The following is a 20,454-nucleotide window of genomic DNA, read 5'->3' as shown; positions in this document are numbered from 1 at the left end:
TTGGAAAGCCGGATACACAGAGAGGAGGAAAGACAGAGAGGAAGATCTTCTATCCGATGTTTCACTCCCCAAGTGAGCTGCAACGGGCCCGTGTGCGCCTATCCGAAGCCGGGAACCAGGAACCTCCTCCGGGCCTCCCACGTGGGTGCAGGGTCCCAAAGCTTTGGGCCGTCCTCCACTGCTTTCCCAGGCCACAAGCAGGGAGCTGGATGGGAAGTGGAGCTGCCGGGATTAGAACCGGCGCCCATATGGGATCCCGGGGCTTTCAAGGCGAGGACTTTAGCTGCTAGGCCACGCCGCCGGGCCCTCTCTGTGGTTCTTTTGTGGCTGAATCTGATGTTACTTTATCCCAAGAAAGAGTTCTACTTTTTCTGGAATAGCCTCCACTGGTGAAGTGTTAAGTAATTAAATAAATGAAAATTGAGTTATATCTTTTAAAATTGTTTTCCCCCTTTCTTGTGTTTCCTTTAGTCTTACTGCTCTGATCCAAACCTTGTCTTAGACTTGAAGAACCTCATTGTGCTTTTTGCCGATACACTTCAGGTATGGAAGTCTTAGTACCAAGTGCTTTTTTCTCATCTACATAATCTTGGATAAGTGCGTTTCAGCTTGTGGTTGTGTTCATTGTTTTCCTAGAGCCATATTCTTTTCTCACCATCTTCTTTTTATTACATAGAGTTTACTCTGACCCTTCATGTTTTCATAAATAATTCTCAACCATTTTTCCTCTCACATCACATTGACTAATTGAGCCACTCAGACCTGACGTTTCTCAAAATGTTCTTAATTTAGATATGGTGCTGGGTGATGTTGTAGTTTGCTTATCTACAAGCATAAGTAATGATGATTGAGGTGAACCACTTGTTATATGCAGTGAAATAGCCTTAGAAATGGATTGGATTTTTTTCTGTCACTGCTTCTCTCCCTACTCTGATGGTTGCTACAGGTAGTTAGAATTACAAGGAGGAGTTGTAGGGAGAACTTACCTGACAGTCTCCCTACTGTATGTTTAGATTGTAATTTATTTCTTTTGTTAGAATCTGGCTTAGGTAAATTGATATGTATCTTTTAATTCTTTTTAAATTACTTTTCTCCCAATGTATTTGAGAGACAAAGACAGAGGTAGCTCAAGCTTATTCAGTCCCAAAAGTCTCACATGGGGTAGTATGTAAAGGACTGATGCTAAGAGCCAGAGAAACAAGTATTGGAGCCATCATTTCTTGCCTCCCAACATACAAATTTATCAGGAAGCTGAAATCAGAAATGGAGCTGGAAACTCAGGCATCCAGTATGGGGTGTGGTCGTGCCAGTAAGTGTCTTGACTGCTAGGCCAAATGCCCATCCCTGTCAAGAGAAGAACACTAGGTGCTAGTTGGGAATGAAACAATCTCTAATAATGTTTTCATTTAAATTTTGGCCCAAAGAGCAAAATTTCTCATGTTGTTAAAAAAAATCACCTTAGAAAATAAAGCTGTTTTCTTATTTTGTTTCAGGTGTATGGTTTTCCTGTAAATCAGCTTTTTGATATGCTGCTAGAAATCAGAGATCAGTATAGTGAAACCCTGTTGAAGAAGTGGGCTGGCATTTTCAGGTGAGGAATTACTTATGGTCATATGCGTCTATGTATAGCATGTGTTTGTATACATGCGGTTATAGGCAAGATTTTCCAATGTGATAAACACCAAAAAATATGTAGCTGTTATTTCTCTGACTTCCCTGAGTTTTAATCTAGAGTTCAAGTTAATTGTAATGATGTTTAAAATGATATTCTCAAGCTGTCTTATCTCACTGTATTACTGTCTACAGTACTGAGAAATGCCTCAACTGCTTTTTGTCACTTTTATTTTCTTGGATGCATGAATGAATTCCTTTGTTCAAACCATATTCCTCTTGTGTCTTCTGTTTTTGTTTGTGGGGTGTGTGTGTGTGACTGTTTTTTCCTTGGGGTCATGAAGTGATACATTTGAGTGTTTATGACTCATTTGTGTTCTGGGACACTTTTGTTGAGGACTAGTCATCTTCCTTGAAACAGCATGCATATATTAGTAAATTTCTGTTTTACCTTTCCCACTCAGAAATACCTCTGTGGATGATTTTCTTGACATATACTTCATGTCAGTTGATTTGAGTTCCTTTTCTTTTTAAACTTCTAGTTCTTTACTTACTGTAAGTGATTTTCCTGACTATTGAAAGGTGATTTTTACCAATAAGCGTAGCCTATTTTCAAATTCTTAACTTTAAGCTTTTAAAGCTTTTATTGTTGCTTTAGTCTTTTTAATATAGTTTTTAAAGAAGATTTACTCATTTTTATGAAAGGCAGAGTTGCAAAGACATAGGGAGAAGCTGAGAGAATGAGAAAGAGAGCTCTTCCATCTCTGGTTCACTCTCCAGATGGCCACTACAGCCAGGGTGTGGGCCAGGCAGGAGGCAGGAGGCAGAAGCTTCATTTGGGTTTCCCATGTGGGTGCAAATGTCCAAGAGGCCATCCTGCACTGCTTTCCTAGATGCATTAGCCAGATACTGGATGGGAATTCGAGAGGTTTGAACTCGAACAGGCACCCATATGGGATGCCAGTGATGTGCGGTCTGGTGGAGAGGCTTAACCTACTAAGCCATAGCACTACACCCTGGTATTTTAATCTTAATAGTTTATGAATTTATTCCTGATCATTTTTACAGCAGCTCTTCTGAATGTTAATGCATTTACTTATTTCTAAAACCTAGATTTAGCTAATATTAAAACTATACTCAGCAGAGGTTTAAGTGTACAGGAATTTGAAAATTATACTTTATCTAAGATAAAGATCTGATACCTTCAGTGGGTGTCTGTTTTGACTTTGGTACTGTGATTTTTGCTACTAGAGAACCATCAGTCCAGTAAAGCATGGAGAATGTATTGATGAAAAAAAATTACTAATAGGAGAACAGTTGGTGAAATAATTAAACATAGTTTATGATTATTGTAGAAGTTACCATGCCAATCTGCCAATTTAAAAAGTTGGAAAATTATGGTGACAGCATGTTGGTGCAACAGTTAAAGTGCAAGCTGTGACATTGGCATCTCTGTGGGTACCAGTTCATGTTCTATCTGTTCCAGTTACAATCCAGCTCCATGCTGCTGCACCTGAGAAAGCAGTGAAAGATCCCCCAAGTTCTTGGGCCACTGCCAGTATGTGGGAGAACATGATGATGCTCCTGGCTCTTGGCTTCAGTGTGGCTCAGGTCTTCCCATTTACCCTGAAGTTCGTAAATCTCAAGTACCAATAGATCATGTTTGTAATTGTGTTCCATTTACTTCAGAGTATAGTTTTGTCTGCCGTCATTGAAGTATAAGCTTACCCGATATGAGATGGCATGTTGCAGAGGAAGGTAATAAACAACCAGTGGAATTCATTAAATTATTTGTGACTAACTCACTGTTCTTCCTTCTTGTCTCCCCCTGCCCCCATCTATCCTTTACCTCCCTCCTTTCTTTTTTGCATTCTTTCCCATTATTGTTTCTCTAGAAACATACTTGATTCTGACAACTATAGTCCCATACCAGTAACAAGTGAAGAGATGTACAAGAAGGTGGTAGGACAGTTCCCATTCCAAGACAAAGAACTGGAAAAGGTAAGGAATGATTAAGAGAAGTCTCTCTTTCTCTCTTTTCGTTGGAGCGATTTCACTGAGATAATCACCTTCAAGTTAATGGGTTGAATTCTAACAGACTCCAAGTACTCTTTTTGCAGGCTTAGAAAAGCCATGTTTTCTGATTTTGGAATCTGTAGATGGCTTTGGAGTCCTATCATGTCTAAAGTGTTTGGAGGATTACTGGGGGCATTCCAATTTATATCATAATTCAAAATACTTGTTTTTTTTGGAATCATTGATATTTCCTCCCAAAAACATACAGTGAAATTTGCCCTTTATACCATGTAAATCTGTTGGTCTGGCAATTCATTAAATTGTGTATTCCTTACCCTATTATGGCAGAGAGCAGTTATGCCTTCCAAATAGTTCCCATTCTTTCCCATTATTGTTTCTCTAGAAACATACTTGATTCTGACAACTATAGTCCCATACCAGTAACAAGTGAAGAGATGCTGCCCCTTCACAATCAACCATTCCTAAACATAGTCCCCTGGAATTCACCACCCTTGTCCTTACTTACCTACTGGTTTTTTTTTTTTTCTTCCAGAGTGTCAGGTTGATGGAATCATGTAATCTGTAACTTTTGAGACTGATTTTTTTTTCACTAAGCAAAGTGTTTTTAGTATTTGTCCATGTTGTTACATGTGTTAACACTTCATTCTTGTCGTTGGGTGTGTATTGTGTTTTTTTCTATCCTTTCACGTGTTAAAGAACATTTGCAGTATTATTTTATTGGAAATTTTGTGTTATTCTTCTGGAAAACTCTTGGGGGAAATTTTCATAAATTTGAGATTGTTAAGCTGAGTTTGCAATGTGGAAGAAAAGTTCTTTTATATTTTAAAATATATAAATATTTTTAATGTATGTTCATTTGTGACTTACCTTTATTAATTCTTGTGTTTACAGCAACCATTTCCAAAAAAGTTTCCTTTCTCTGAATTTGTGCCAAAAGTTTACAACCAAATTAAAGAATTTATCTATGCTTGCCTGAAGTTTTCAGAAGATCTTCACCTAAGGTATAAAATGAAACAGTGGCAATGAAACTGATGTTAACATTGTGACTTTTTCTATATAAATATTCTGAAAAGTTTGTTCTTTTTTTTAAAAAAATCATGAAACAGTTCCATAGGCTCCCTTCTACCCTCCCCATTTCCTCTACCCACGCTGCCTTTCCCCCCTGTATTATTACGATAGTGTAGTCCTTCAGTAGCTGAAAAGTTTTTCTGTTACCTTCAGCTTTGATTTTCAACAAATTAATATTAGCTTCTCACTGCATAGGGACTCAGTGGTGATGATAGGGAAGGATGGTATCATTTAAATAATTAAAAAAAACATCTATTTTATTCACCAGTTTGCAGTTTAATCCTTGTTATTAATGAGAATTCACTAGAAAATTGTAGTATAATATGCTAATTTTACCATTATACTTGATGAAACTTGAAGACTAGAAGAGGAATAAGTGATAAAATCCTTTGGAAACATTATTATTGCTGTTTGTATTGGTATGTGCTAGACTACAGGTATCTTTTTCCTTTGTTCAGTTAGTGGGCTTATATATCCGCCATACTGATTAATTTGTTGTTTGTCAGTTGCTCCTTGGTAATGAAAATGTTAAAAACATTAAGATGCTGAAAATTTGGTTCCTGCCTCCCAGGGGTATCCAGTGTATTTGAGGAATATACAGTTAGTAATGAGTGCTGAGGCTGTACAGGGACAACATAGTAGCCAAGTATAGCATAATTCGGAATGTTAGGAAGATTCTCCTGTTTATACCATATTCCTTGTACCCAACTCAATACCTTTATTAATAAGTTATCAGCAGTGAAAAGTGTAGTATGCTAGGCCACTTTAAAAGTAAATATAATTGGAAAATAATTTGACTCACCTGCTTTATACCTATTCTTACCAAGAAAAAAATGATTAGTTTTGTTCAATACTTCTATTATTTTATTGTGAACTTGAGGTCGATTTCACAGGAACAGTTTTTAGAAAATAAAATGGTTCTTTAGAAGTTTTAAACCAGAACTTTGTTTTTCATCCTAGAATTTGGATCCCTTCGCTCATGGCTCTCAAATTCATATCCTATTGACAAGATTACCTCATACTAGAGAATATTCTATAACATATTCTTAAGTATGTTGTTGTAGGTAGATTTTTTAATTTTGTTTTTAAATTTTATGGTATAATTCCATAGGGTCTGAGATTTCCCTATCCCCTCCCCAAGTTCCTACCCCCCGACTGTCTTTCTCCATATCATTACAATAGTACAGTCCTTCATAAGTAATCAAAAGTCCATCAGTCCATCATTTAATTGTGCCCTGACAATGCTGGTGCACACAGTGTCAGACAGTCCACCATCCCATTGTCTAGATATGTCCAACAGTTTCACTGGAAGTCCATCTTTGGTTTGGGAATAGAGATACATACTGCATTGTATCTTCACATCTGAATATGATAGTCTCTTTTATGCTGTCACTATAAATGCAAAGGCACGAAATAAAGTCAACAACAGGTACGAAGTTAAAAAATTTACAGTATCATGAAGTGTAGGTAGCTTATTACAAAATTATCTGGTGTCCCAAAATAAATTTACCTAAGACGTTGAGTGACAGGGGTCACTATGTCAGTTACAGCTATCTTATAATGGAGATTATTATATGTTTTACCACAGGTGCCAAAGCAAATTTGTATCTTAAACACAAGCCAACAAAACAAGAAAAATGCTGGGTTGAGATTTTCATGTAGCTCTAAGGCTAATTATTCTCTTGCATAAATTTTTCATTTTTTTCCTTTGAAGGTATTTTCTATTTTGCTTAGCCCAAAGATGCAGAAAATGTAATTGCATAAATACTGAGTGCTTAGTCTTTCTGTTTTATACAGTTTTGTTTTAATTAAAAAACCAATATGGGGTAAATTAATAATCTAGTATTAATCCTTGACTTAAAAATAAATATATATACATTTTTAATATAATAAAAATTAAATAATTCAGAATTATTTGGAAATTATAGAATAATGTAAAGAAGAAAAATTTAAGTTTCCAAACTATCACATCTCAATACCCTCTAAACATGAAAAGTTTTTATTTTTTTTTTCTTTTAGTCTTCCTTCCTTGTTAATACATGTACCTTTCAAGCACGCTTAAACATTTTTTTAGCAGATGTTGTGGTGCAACAGGTTCAGCCACTACTTGTGAAACTTGTATCTTGAACTGGAGTGCTGATTTGTGTCCTGGCTACTCTGCTTCCAGTTTAACTTCTTGTTTGCGCATCTAAGATGGCAGGGGATTGTGGCTCAAGTGCCTGCACCCCTGCCACCCAAATCGGAGACATGGAGTTTTGGGCTCTTGGCTTTGGCCCGCCCCAAACATGGCTATTTGAGACATTTCGGGAATGATTGGCACACAAAAGATGTCTGGCCTGTTGGCTGTCTATAGCCCATGAAATCATTTAATCTTTCCCTGCCATAGCAATTCTAGATGAGACTCAAAGTTCAATAAATATAGCAGGGGGTAATTTTTAAATTATAATTTTTAATTCTTCAGAAATGATGTTATAAATATCCAGATTGTCCTTTTCCCAGTGGAAGCAAAGGTTTCTCACCCGTGATACAGGGAATACCTAAGAGTGAAGCTGGCCAGGATGAAAGAGAATGCCGTTTGAGTGCTGGAAATAACTTCGGAAGAACTGAGTAACAAAAGGGAGAGAGCTAACACTACGTGTTGTCCACAAATGTAGAGAACCACAGCCTTTTTTGTGTAGGGAGTAAAAAAAATTGTGGATATTCGAGAAACATTGTGTAAAACTCTGGAACTCAGGCTCCAGTCAACCTTTAGAGGGGTTTGAAATGTGTGATGTATTGAAGGTAACCACAGAAATAACAAGACCCAACAGCTCAACTCCCATATTAATGACCCAACAGGAAGACAGACAGACTCATTCCCAAGCACAAACACTATTTACAGCCACCCCTGCTGTTTTATGTAAGATATCCAACTTTCAAAAATGTCAAAAATGTAAGATGTCCTAAAAAGCCAGTTAAAATAGCTGTGTGAGGGAGCAATGAAATGAACAGAAATGCACTCAGATGCCTACATGATCAGAAGTATTAGGGACTCAAAAGTTTATGTGCATCTACTTAGAGGGATTTTTAGCAAGGAGATGGAAATTATAGGAAATAGCCCAATGGAAAAGTTTGAAATGAGAAACAGAATTCTTTTGAAGAATTCATCAGTAGACTTGACATTGCCATGAAAATAATCATCAATTTGGAAGACAGGTCAATAGAAGTTGCACAAATTAAAAAGCAGAAATGAAAAGTGAAATAATTAGAATTAAGTGCCCAATCTATGGAGCACTTTGAAACAGATCGAAGAAGACTGTAGAAACAAGAAAGAAGATGTAAAGAGGCAATGATTCAGAATACTTTAAAAATATGGAAAGCCATCGCACCAGAAATTAAAGCTTTTGAGAATCTCAGACTTCATAAACTCTAACATCAGCAGCAACAACAGCAACAAAGAATACTGAGGGGCATTGTGTTCAAACAAGATAAATGCCAGGTGAAGAGAAGGTTTGCCCGGCATTCAGAAAAACAGGCAAACATTACATGCAGATTCACACTAGGAACTATAGCTGACTTCTTGTCTGAAACTACTGCGCAAGCCAAAGACAATGCAGGCACTTTTGTGAAGTACTCAGAGAAAAAAGAGAATATCAAGCCACAATTCTACAGGCAGAAAAAAATACTGTTTTTAAATGAAGCCAAATTTTTTTTTGCCTGGAGCAAAGTTGAAAGAATTTGTAAAAGTACCTAGAATAGTTTCTGTTAACACCACATTATCTGCTGTTATTCCTGTTATTTCTGTACAAGCACCAGTGACACCTTGTTTGCTTGCAAAAATGTTTCTACATGATATGACTGACTTTTGACACTTTTTTCCAGTTCAACAGAAATTGATGACATGATTCGTAAATCTACAAACCTGTTGCTCACCAGAACTCTGAGCAACTCTCTGCAGAATGTGATTAAAAGGAAGAATATTGGCCTTACTGAGGTAAAGATGCTGTTAATGTGCATGACCAAACCAGTAGTCCTAAACTCTGAGCCTTATGTTTGAAATAAGAGTAATTAATTAACAATAATTTTCTATATGATCTAAAAATATTCTTCCTCATAACCTCCTACTGTGGAAAGCAAAAAATGAAATTTCTTTTTCTTTTCTTTTGCTACTTTTGAGAAATCCATTATTTCTTAAGTCACATTTTTCTTTCATTGTTTTCATTAATTTTCTTTTTTTTAAACATGCTGATGTATTTTGTGTTATAAGTTTTGAAGAAAAGGATTTGGGGAGGCTTGGAAAAAATAGTCAACATCAGGTTTCTATGCATATGAGTGGTAACATATACAACATAGTAATATTAAGTCTTACTTTGTCTTCATCATTTGTTGATATCAATAAGATTGGCATTCTGTCCTTGCTTAGTATCACTTTCAGCTTTTGTTTTTTAGATACCTCGTATTTGATTTGTAATTTTTTTTATCAGCATGTAATCTATTTAGCATAAGCACTTTAGACTTAGGAGTAAGAAAATTTAGGTGAAAAGCAAAAGTTGGGTCAGCGTTGTGGTGCTGCAGATTAATTCCATGTGAGTGCCATTTCTAGTCCCAGCTGCTTCATTTCCAATTCATCTCTCAGAGAGAGCAACTGAAGATACAACCCTTGTATATGGGCCCCTGGCTTCGGCTTGGCTTAGCCTAGAACTTAGCAGCCATTTAGGGAGTGAACTGGTACATGGATGGTGTCTCTCTCCACCTGTTTCTATAACTCCACCTTTCAAATAGATAATTTTTTTTTTAAAAGAAAAGGCAGCGGTCACATTTCTAAGGGAGCTTATGCATTCATAAGGGGAGAAGAAATATTTAATATAAGTTGAAAATGGTGTCTTGGCAGTTTGAAGATTTTGCCCATTGGTGTGTAGTCCTAAAATTTAAAAAGATATGAAATTGCCTTTCTCCTGATAATTGATGATTACATGGTATCCTCAATGTGTCATTCACTAGTATAGTGCCATAGGATATTTCACAAGGAGATGGAAAGATTGTTGACCTTCTGTTTTATCTATGAGTATAGTGTAGTTTGAAAAATTACTTCTTAAAAAAAAGAAAAATTACTTCTTTTAGGGGAAAAATTGACATTTTCAAATATATACTGTCACGAATTATGGGAAAATTCAGCAAATGTTTAAATGGTACTGACCAATAGATAGAGAGTGGAAGCCAGGTGGGCATATACTTTGATTTTGGAGTGATTTTTCAGGGTTTTTTTTTTGGTGTAAGATTAAAATCATTATATTATAAATTGCAATGTGGGAAGTAGTTGAATTTACTGAATAAACTTTTCCTAATTGAATTTTATCTTGGGCATAGTTTAAAATAGTCTTCTTACTTGTCCAGATTTTCTTTCTTTTATCTTATCTGGAAATGTTAGTTATTGCCTTTTCTTTCTGAAAAAAAAAGTTCATTTTTTATGTTTTTGCAGTTTGGAAGCTATGAAAAGGAAAGTTGTTAATACTTATGAAATTCTCATGCTGCTGTTAGATTGTACTGTTCTCTTCTGAATCTCAATTATGTCAGGAAGTTTATTTTGTGAATAGTGTCTTCATTGTTACTCTAGATATAACTTTTTAATGCCATATTATTTAGCAGTATCTCAAAAGCCATTTTAAAACAAGTGAGGTAGTTGGAACACTGTCTACTAATAAAAAGCGTTGGCTCTTGAGAAAGTTGTGGCTGTGCCATTGGTTTTGTGCTAGCATGTAAGAGAAATAACTAGCTTCCAGCTTTGGCTTTTCTGATACCTGTTATTCTTTACAAGAATTCTTTGCAGATCAGTAAAAGAAAGAAAGAACCGGTGGAAGCTAATGAATTTGAATTGTAACCTATGGTACTGTTTCATTAGATGCTATCTTATTCCCGTGAATAATCACTGTATAATTAGGAGCAACTTTATTTTCATACTCAATATCATTGCATATGAATGAAATATGGCATGCATGCATGTATTTATTTTAGCTCTTTTAATAGTGCTCATAGGCATAGATATATCTACATAATTATTTTGTTACCAAATATAATATTTGAACAACTGCACTACTCAGCCTGTATTGTCCCAGACCAAAGCCAGGAGCTGAGAGCTCAGTCTAAGTTTCCAACATGAGTTGACAGGGAAAGATTCTGCCACTTGAGCCCTTACTGTGAGATATTAACAAGACAGCTGCCTCCTAGGGTACACATTAGCAGGAAACTTGAATTTACAGCAGAATCTGGCTAAAGAATTGGGCACTTTAAGCATCCTAAACCATGTCTTGGCCATTATGCCAAACACCTGCCCTTGAAATACAGTTTTTTAATGGAAAAGTTGAGCAATTGTAGCAAGATACCTTATTAAGATAATTTATTAATTTTTAAAATATTTATTTTATTATTTTTACTGGAAAGATAGATATACAGAAAGAAAGAGACACAGAGAGAAAAGATCTTCTATCTGCTGGTTCACTCCTCAAGTGGCTGCAATTTCAAGAGCTGAGCCAATCTGAAGCCAGGAGCCAGGAGCTTCTCAGTTTCTCATGTGGGTGCATGGTCCCAAGGCTTTGGACTATCTTCTACTGCTTTCCCAGGTCACAAGCAGATATCTGCATGGGAAGTGTTGCAGCCAGGAACTGAACTGGCGCCCACATGGGATCCCAGCATATGCAGGGCGAGGATTTAGCTGCTAGGCCATCGCAGTGGGCCGTTTCTTAATTTTATATTGTTTATTGAGTGCTTATTCTCTGCTGTTCTCCCAACTAAACCTTTAAGTTAACAAACAACAGCAGTAACACCATAGTCCTTAATTATATGTTACTAAGATAAAACAGGGCCCAGCGGCGTGGCCTAGCAGCTAAAGTCCTCGCCTTGAACATGCTGGGGTCCCATATGGACGCCGGTTCTAAACCCGGCAGCTCCACTTCCCATCTAGCTCCCTGCTTGTGGCCTGGGAAAGCAGTCGAGGACGGCCCAATGCATTGGGACCCTGCACCCGCGTGGGAGACCCGGAGGAGGTTCCAGGTTCCTGGCTTCGGATTGGCATGCACCGGCCCGATGCGGCTCACTTGGGAAGTGAATCATTGGACAGAAGATCTTCCTCTCTGTCTCTCCTCCTCTGTGTATATCTGGCTGTAATAAAATGAAGAAATCTTTAAAAAAAAAAGATAAAACAGATAATAAGTAATAAACAAATCATATAGCAATATAAAAGGTGGTGAATGCTCTGTGAAGAAAATTCAAGAAACGGGAAGCCACTACAGAACTGTAATAGGCATCATGATCTGACTTATGTTTCCAAATCATCAGATTGACATGTCTTATATTTTAATTTTTTGTATTTAATTTTAATTTTGTTTTAATGGACCCACTATAGTTGTATATGCAAGTCTAAGAAGATAATGCTGTTCTCTTTATCTCTCCATCTTTTTTTCTGATTTTTTTGAGCTAATGTTTAAATTTGTGTTATAGTAAAAAGGCTTAACACTGCAGAATAAATTTAATGAGTCAAAAAGACTTCAGCTTTTGTGGGACTAAGACTATGACTATAAATAATAATTGAATGGAAAAATTACCATTTCACCTGCTTTCAGTAAGTTTTAGAGCATTGAAACTATAGTAACATACAAAACTACATTTGCAGCAGTCTGATATACACAGGCATTTCTTTCTGTTTTATTTTTTGTTTGTTTGATTTTTCAAATTTTAACTCCCACATATAATGAATAACATAGAATATTTAGCTTTTGTTCCACCTTATTTCACTCAGCATGACAACAGTTTTGAAAATAACCTGGAGTATGGAAGATCACTTATGGGAATAGCAATGATTGAGTGAAATTTGTTGGAAGCCTAAGAATTAGGGAGAAACAAGGACAGGATTTTAAGTGGAGTGCCAGCATGCTTCCCAGTATTGGGATGCAAAGGAAGAGAGAGAGAGAGGACATGAAGATAACTTCCATTTTTTCCCTCTCTACTCGCTATGTCTTGGTATCTTTACCTATTGGAGTATTTGGCTTCCGATTCTGAAATGAAAGGAAAATATGCGATTGTCGTAATTATGGGGGGAAATCGAGGGGCAGATGGGGAAGGAGGAAGGTGAGTGTGGTGAGAGGAGCCTCTGTGCTTCTAGGTCTGTGTTGTGAAACACATGAAATCTGCATATTTTATAAAACTATTAAAATTGATTTTAAATATGAGCAAAATTGTTTTTTGGTTTTGAGCCAATAGGCTCAATGTACCATGGCTTATGATGGAAAAAACTTCCGGTAATGCTAAATTTGGTATAAGGAATATTGTAAATTCATTTTTATACATATTACATCTGTTGATACTAGAGTGTCTTACACAAAATGGTATTGTGTTTGCGTAAAAACCTATCAACATGCTGTTGATTGCTTAATCTAATGCAATGCAAACATGTAAGCAGTTGTTACAGAGAGCAGTGACAAGAAGAAGACATACAAATGCAGTACAGATATGGTTTTCTCCCCAAATCTTCTTGAACTACAGTTGATTGATATGAGGATGTGGAACCCAGGCACGTGATCCAACTGTATATGATGAAGGAGGAGACTGGCTATGATAAATACTTCTCATAGATAAGATGAATAATTGCCATAGGACTCTGTAGGGTGAAATTTGTTGGTGACTTTTTGATAAGAGCATCTTTAACACAAAGGTGATGGGCAATGTCTGATAGAGCAGGTTTAAGAGGGGATATTTCTGAATACATGATTTTCAAATAATTTGGGTATCTCGAGGGCACAAGGGCTATACCTGTGACTTACCCCTAAAATGTTGAGTGTGGGAGGAGGGATGCAGCAGTGAAGCAGCACAGTAAACACTGCCTCAGGCAAGTGATGAGAGCACACATCCTTAGTGATAAGTTACATTGATAGCACACACCTTTGGTAGGATGTGATGAAAGAGCACTTCACCTCAAAGCTCATAATCCCTGGCTACCCATGAGAAAACGATGAAACAACTCCAAATTGAAAGACATTCAATAACATATCTTGACAGTTTGGGTCAACGATCAGTGTCACCCTAAGGAAGGATAACCTAGGACACAGTCACAGTTCAGAGAAGGATACCAAGTGATGATGGGATTGTGAAACCAGTGAAGAATATTAAGGAAAATAATCACATCTTAGTACAGTGTAGCGCTCAGTTGGCAGAACTAAGCCCGGGTTGATTCCTTTGTTGTGACAAATGTACCATATTAATGTGAGATGTTAGCAAGACATGCACCTGGGTGAGGGGTATATTTTGCGTAAATGGTAAAGTTATCCTAAGTTAAGGGAAGTCACACTATGTTCCTAAAGCTATACATATGCAGTGTGTGAAATTTGTACACCATATATGAATTTAAAATTTTAAAGCTTATTTAAATTTAAAAAATGTTTTGTAATAGAAACAAATTGGAGCCAGCAAAAATAATATGATTGCAAAAGAAAAAAGTGTGATAGCTGGCAAGGAAGTACATTAAGAAAAAAAGTTTTTAATATAAGTTTTAAATTGCTATGATGAGGGTGGTATGGGAGAACTTGAAAAAGTTAATAAGGTAGGAGAAAGAAGGAATCCTTGGAGCTCTGTGCTTGAGCAGAAGACATTAGGATCTAATGTCTTATTTAAGAGGTTAGTTTTAGGCAGTATAAAATGCACCTGTGATTACAGGTGACGGTCAGTAAGGTGGATGCAGATGGCAGAGGCTGGGTATAAGTTACAGTATCAGTCTCCATTCTTGATTTCCCCAGTGAAAGCAAGGTCTTCAACTAGAAGTGATGGTGAGAAGTAAGAATGGGGACAGAGAAAGAGGGTGTTGGAAGGGAAATCAAAGTGTGACACAATTCTCTAGGGGTGATAGAAAACATAATTGATTCATACCAACTAATGTGAATATTTGGAGGCACTAAGTACATACTTTTATGTGAACATGAATTAAAGCAATAATGTTATTTCTACTTTTTACTTGAACTTTATTTAGTGGAGGATTAAGCGTATGATTATAAAGCAAATTGAAATATGTTAAAATCACAAAAATTTAAAGAAAAGAGGAATGAGACAGGGTAGTACCATTAGAGTCTTACAATTATATCTATGAAATATATAAAATATATCCTTTTTATATTAATATAAAGACTTCTTATCCTAGAATACACATTTAATGGGAAGATACAGTGAAGTACTCAACACCAAGAACAGTTCTAAGGAATTTGATATATGTTATACTTGATATTTCATTGTTTATATTTGATTGTTTTTAGAATTTGTTATCTCTTTTCTCTGGAATTTTAAGATTAGGATATGGGCCTGGCTTTGCACTGCCCCAGCCCTAGCTGTTGCAGGCTGTGGCCAGCTAATGGATGATCTCTGTCTCTCTCCCTCTTTCTGTCAGCTCCATCTCCCTGCCTTGCAAATTAGGAGAAAAAACATAAATAAGAAAAGGAAATCAATTTTTGGAGAAATGTATTAATAGTAATATTAGTCAATAGAATATATTAATAGAAATGTTTGGAAAGCAGATTTATAAAAAGTATTGTACAAATAATAAATTAAGACAGTTATAGGCACCCTTAAGTCATTACTTAAGTATTGCTACATCTAATACCACGTGGCTTTCTCGAGCCTCTTATCTCCCACATAACCCTGTTTTTAATAGGCATGATATTGGTCACATTATGTTAAAAGATTTTATATCTATGTCCTGATAAATATACACTTGGTATTACATGTAGGAATTTGGCAACCATAGTTTTATGTGTTTTAGTATTTTTAGATGTGATATGGTATAAAGTGCATTGTTGACGTCTTTTAACTGGCTTCGGTGAAATGCAGTGAAAGTCTGTTAAAGTCTTAGGTTTAGTTCATTTCCTCATAAGAATGAATGATGCTGCTTAGCCTTGTTTCCATGCTCATCTAAATTGGGAGGTATTGGTGGTGTGAAGAGGAGTTAACTTCTCTGTTTCTGGCTTTGGGTTAGTCCTCTTGTTTTTGGAAACTCCCTGCTTTTGGAAAGAAGCTTGAAGCAGTTGTAATATGGTAGATTTTCTAATAGCACTCCTAAGATAAGTTGATAGTTATACTCTCAAAGTAATTCTTAGTTTGGAAGCAAAACCTGTGCTTGGAATTTAGAGCATACGTTTGAACTATTCTAGAGGATGAGGGCATTTTCTTTTCTGAAGTTTTTCAAAAATAGACTCTGTCCTCATGATACAGGTTCCACTGGTGAAGGGGTATAATGAGTCCCACAATGTCATCTCTGCGTTCCTCATTCCATTCTGCCTGATATTGTAGGTGGAAGACAGAAAAATATAATACTAATTACTTTAAAATGAACTGACATAATTTAGTAGTGCAAAGTGGCAATTTGCTTTATGAGATTTTCTTATCTTGGAAGCTTCTCACTAAGTTTTCTTGCATTGGAGATGGCCAGTATGTATTCCATCATTGTGGTGGTGGTTGTTCCATGTGATTGAAATGTTGTTCAGGCTGGCTTGTATTGCTACAATGATACAGTTTATAAGAGACTGAGAAGTATGGGTTAAAAATATTGTCAGAAGAGCTCAAACTCTCATGGAAGTCGATAACTGAAATTGCTTCATTTATCCCTAACTTCAAAATTAGCCGCAGTGCATCTGGCTTTGCATTCGCAAATGCCCTTGTAAGGATTTTAGTGGCTGTCATTCAAGAGTAGAGATCATTTAGAGAACTCATTATCAGACAATATTCCCTCTGAAAATGACATGGTATCTACTGTAATCCTAGAGTGTTTTAATCGTCTATTCTATGCACAGCAATGAAACATTTCAAAAGTGACTGACAGCCAATTGATGCAATTCATGGTGATCTTTTGTGTTGACAGATCTTTAAAAAGTCATGGGAAATTACTACTGTACCCAATGAAGCCTCTTCTCCCCCCCCACCCCTTTTAACTGCCAATATCCTGCAAAACAGGACAATTTTCTCTTTGACTGCCACTGTTTTTTATTTCAATAACATGACATGATTCCTCCTTATTATTAGGATTTCTTTTGATAGACAGAATGTGTTTCCTATCAGTAGTACTCATTTTAAAATAGAAATTCTTTAGTTTTCCAAATTAACTCTCATACTTCTCTAATTTCCACATTCAGACAGCCTTGCCAGTAGCCACCTTTGTACTCAGGAAAAAGAGTGATTTAATATGATTTTAGTTTTCCTCTATAGAAGAAACATGATTTAAAAAAAATAGCAGGGGGTGATATAAGGAATTGCTTATTTTTGGTGTTGAACAGAAAAGACTGTGGTATGTTGTTTTGTAAGTGAGAAAAGTCTTGTGTCCAGAACTAAGTCTTCAGATTCAAACCGGAGTGATTAGAAAAAGGGCTGCTGATGTATCTGACCTTGGCTGATGAGTCATGGGCAGTACTATGACTGAATTCTACTTCTAGTGTGTCTCAGCTTTTCATCGAAGAGAATTTGTTGAAACTATATTTCTAGTTTTTGTTCTTTGACTTTTTGTTTAAAATGTGACTTTTCCTTAAGATCTTCAGGCTGGTATTTACTAGAGAAGAAGGTAGCTTTTTCATTAGTAAAAGCTGTCATCAAAGCTTGTCATTATGAGTTGATAAATGTTTTTGAGAGTGAATTGTGTTTTGTAGTCCTGTGTTTTCTGTTATAGAGGAAGTAAGAATGTATCTTCTGCTTATACTCTTACTCATTTTTATTATGTGGCATGATATAATGATTCTTATTAAAGTGTGAGTACAACCTTCAGACAACTTTGAAATATCAGTTAATTTAAAGCAATGGACTTTTAAAGCTTTTTTTTAAAGATTTATTTATTTATTAAAAAGCAGATATATATAGAGAGGAGAGACAGAGAGAAAAATCTTTCATCTGCTGGTTCGCTCCCCAAGTGGCCACAACAGTCAGAGCTAAGCCAAACAAAAGCCAGGAGGCAGTAGCTTCTTTGGGTCTCCCACGTGGGTGCAGGGTGCCAAGGGTTTGGGTCATTCTCCACTGCTTTCCCAGGCCACAAGCAGGGAGCGGGATGGAAAGTGGAGCAGCTGGGACCCTAACTAGCAGCCATATGGGATCCCAGATTTTGCAAGCCAAGGATTTAACACTGGGCCCAATGAATATTTAATCTTACCTGTATGATTGATTATCTTCTTTGAGAAAAGATAAATGGTATTAACAACAGAGTGTTTAATCCTTGCAATCACTCTGTGAGAAATGTTTAATGTTTAAAATAATTTTTAAAAATTTTTCTCATATGTCATAGAAAGTGACAGAGGTTTTCCATCTACTGGTTTGTTCCACAAATTATTCCACAGTTCAATGTATAGAGGTGAACCACTTGAAAGCCTGGAACCAGAAGCTGCTTTTGGATCCGCTACATTGGATGCAGGAATCCCAGGATTTGGGCCATCCTCCATTGCTTTTCCAAACCATACGCAGTGAACTGGATCAGAAGTGGAGCATCTGGTACATGAACCAGGGCCCACTTGTGATGCTGGAGCCATAGAAGCTCTATGCGTCTATCCTGGCCCCATATTGACATTTTTTCAGATAAGGAAACACACCTACAGGGGTGAAGGAACTTTTTAAAGCAGTAACTTGTAAATCATCAATCCTCTGCTTTTTCTGACTTTCACATCTGTTTTTTTTTCTCCCATATGCTTATGTCCTTTGTTAATATACTTCTGTCTATTCTAACATCTCTCTGCTGATGATGGCTAACTTTGAAACTGTTACTGTGTCAGTTATTCTTGTTCTTTTAGTGAGAATGATTTATTGACAGGTACTATGCTAAATAGTAATAATATTTGTTCTTAGACTTTGTTTAAAAGAAGAAAATTTATCTAAAATAAATTGGCAACTGTTTCCAAAATAGGGGAAAATAAAAGATGTCTGAAGAGGTCACGGAAGACTTCTTGTAGAGAGTAGAGTGAAAGCTCCTGTCTTAACCTATCTTTTGGAGTGTGTAGGTGGTATTTTCCATCAGGCCTTCATTTCCTTCATAGAGCTGATTCATACTGAGCCTTTCATCATGGTGTGAATTGTCAAATGATGTTAATATCCGCTTGTTTTCTAGCTTGTCCAGATTATTATCAACACAACACACTTGGAGAAATCCTGTAAGTATTTGGAAGAATTCATCACCAATATCACTAATGTGCTTCCAGAGACAGTCCACACCACCAAACTCTATGGCACGACAACTTTCAAGGTGAGATGCTCCATAGCACTGTGGCACTGCTTCTGGTGTGTGGTTTGGGTCATTCTACCTAATTTGGCTTTGTTTCTTCTGGATAATTTATAGCATCCTTTTGAGAATCAAAAATTTGAAGGGTTTTTGCTTCTGTATTTCTTTTAGAAAATAAATGCCAGTAGTAGTTCTGAGGATATTAGACTGAAAAGACAAAAATTCTGTGTGCTTCTTTATATATTATATATGTACATATATGTGTGTATGTATATATGTACATATATGTATGTATGTATGTATATATGTATCTACATATATACACATATATCATGAATAATTTTTAGGTTTATTTTTCACCACAGGCAGGCAGCGCTTTCCATTATATTTTAGGTAATCATAGTTATGACAGGAATAATAATTAAAATTTTCTGCTTAGCTGTCCTCTCTTGTGTTCTCTAACCAACTTTTAAACTTCCTTATTAGTTAGGAATTTCTGTATCTTGCTATTGTAGTTAGTGATTGTATAGCCATTTTTTAAGGCCAACACTAATTTTGATCTCATATTGAACTAATTGGGGAAATTAGAAGATAGTTGAGCAAAAGAAGAATTAGTGATAGTTTTTGGAGGGTAAATTCCCTACTTAGAAGTTTTAATACATTCCTATATATTGTTATGTTAACTTACAATAAGAATATGGCAGGAAAAAAGAGGACATCATCTCAATCATTAAAAAGATCTGTTGACATATCTAACTTTCATACACTAAGTTTTGTAATTGTTGTTGTGATTTGTTTTGGTTTTGAAAAACAATCTATTTTGAAATCTGGAAATTTATGTTAATACTATATATGGTTACAGTATTAAATCTGTGATTTAACCCTGCATTGTCTACTTTTTTCTACTCTTTTATCCTGTTCTTGTTTTCACTAATGCATCTTATTGAGACTAGGCTAAAGAAATCAAATGTGATTATCCTAGTACATAATGTGTAAAAATAGTAAATATAACATAATGTGTTTGTTAGGAAAAAATATGCTGTCAGAAAATACTCATTTTTATCCATGTGATTAGGTTCATTGCTGGACAGAGTCATGTTTTCATTGGTTGATCATGGAGTATTTCTTTCCTGTTACGAATAAAACTACTTAAAATTTGCTATAAGTCATATTATGTTTATCATTATTTCCAAAAAATTTTAAATAAAGTCTAAATATACTCATGTCTTAGTATCTGGTGGTATCTGCGGTCCTAGGACCTCATGTGGTTACTAAAACCTGAAGATGCTCAAGTTGCTCATGGAAAATCATACAGCATTTGTTTATAACATGTATGTATTTCCCATGTACTTCACACCATCTCCATATTATACATTCCATCCAATACAAAGTTCAAAGTGTGTGAATAGTTGTTGAATCATTTTATTTAGGTAATAATGAAAAGAACAATTAGCAATTGAGTGAATCCACAGATAAAAAACCTATGAATATTATAGGTAATAGTTTATTAAGATTGATGCTTTTTTAATGAAGGAAAATTA

The 20,454-nt window shown here is 35.9% G+C and overlaps 1 protein-coding gene across 6 annotated transcripts in view; it reads left to right on the top strand.

Annotated features, from left to right (window-relative positions):
- EXOC6B (exocyst complex component 6B) overlaps positions 1–20,454 on the top strand; it is a 584,809-nt gene that overhangs the window by 323,400 nt on the left and 240,955 nt on the right. For all 6 annotated transcript variants that reach the window (XM_058667964.1, XM_058667965.1, XM_004582805.4 and 3 more), the window contains exons 12-17: positions 472–543; positions 1,494–1,591; positions 3,507–3,612; positions 4,540–4,649; positions 8,578–8,689; positions 18,803–18,937. In XM_058667964.1, coding sequence (XP_058523947.1) covers positions 472–543; positions 1,494–1,591; positions 3,507–3,612; positions 4,540–4,649; positions 8,578–8,689; positions 18,803–18,937 — 633 coding nt within the window. The remainder of the gene's footprint in view (positions 1–471; positions 544–1,493; positions 1,592–3,506; positions 3,613–4,539; positions 4,650–8,577; positions 8,690–18,802; positions 18,938–20,454) is intronic.

Source organism: Ochotona princeps, chromosome 8 (assembly GCF_030435755.1).
Source record: "Ochotona princeps isolate mOchPri1 chromosome 8, mOchPri1.hap1, whole genome shotgun sequence".
NCBI classification, from domain to species: domain Eukaryota; kingdom Metazoa; phylum Chordata; class Mammalia; order Lagomorpha; family Ochotonidae; genus Ochotona; species Ochotona princeps.
The sequence above is the reverse complement of the archived record's forward strand: the minus strand, read 5'-3'. Positions and strand labels throughout refer to the sequence as shown.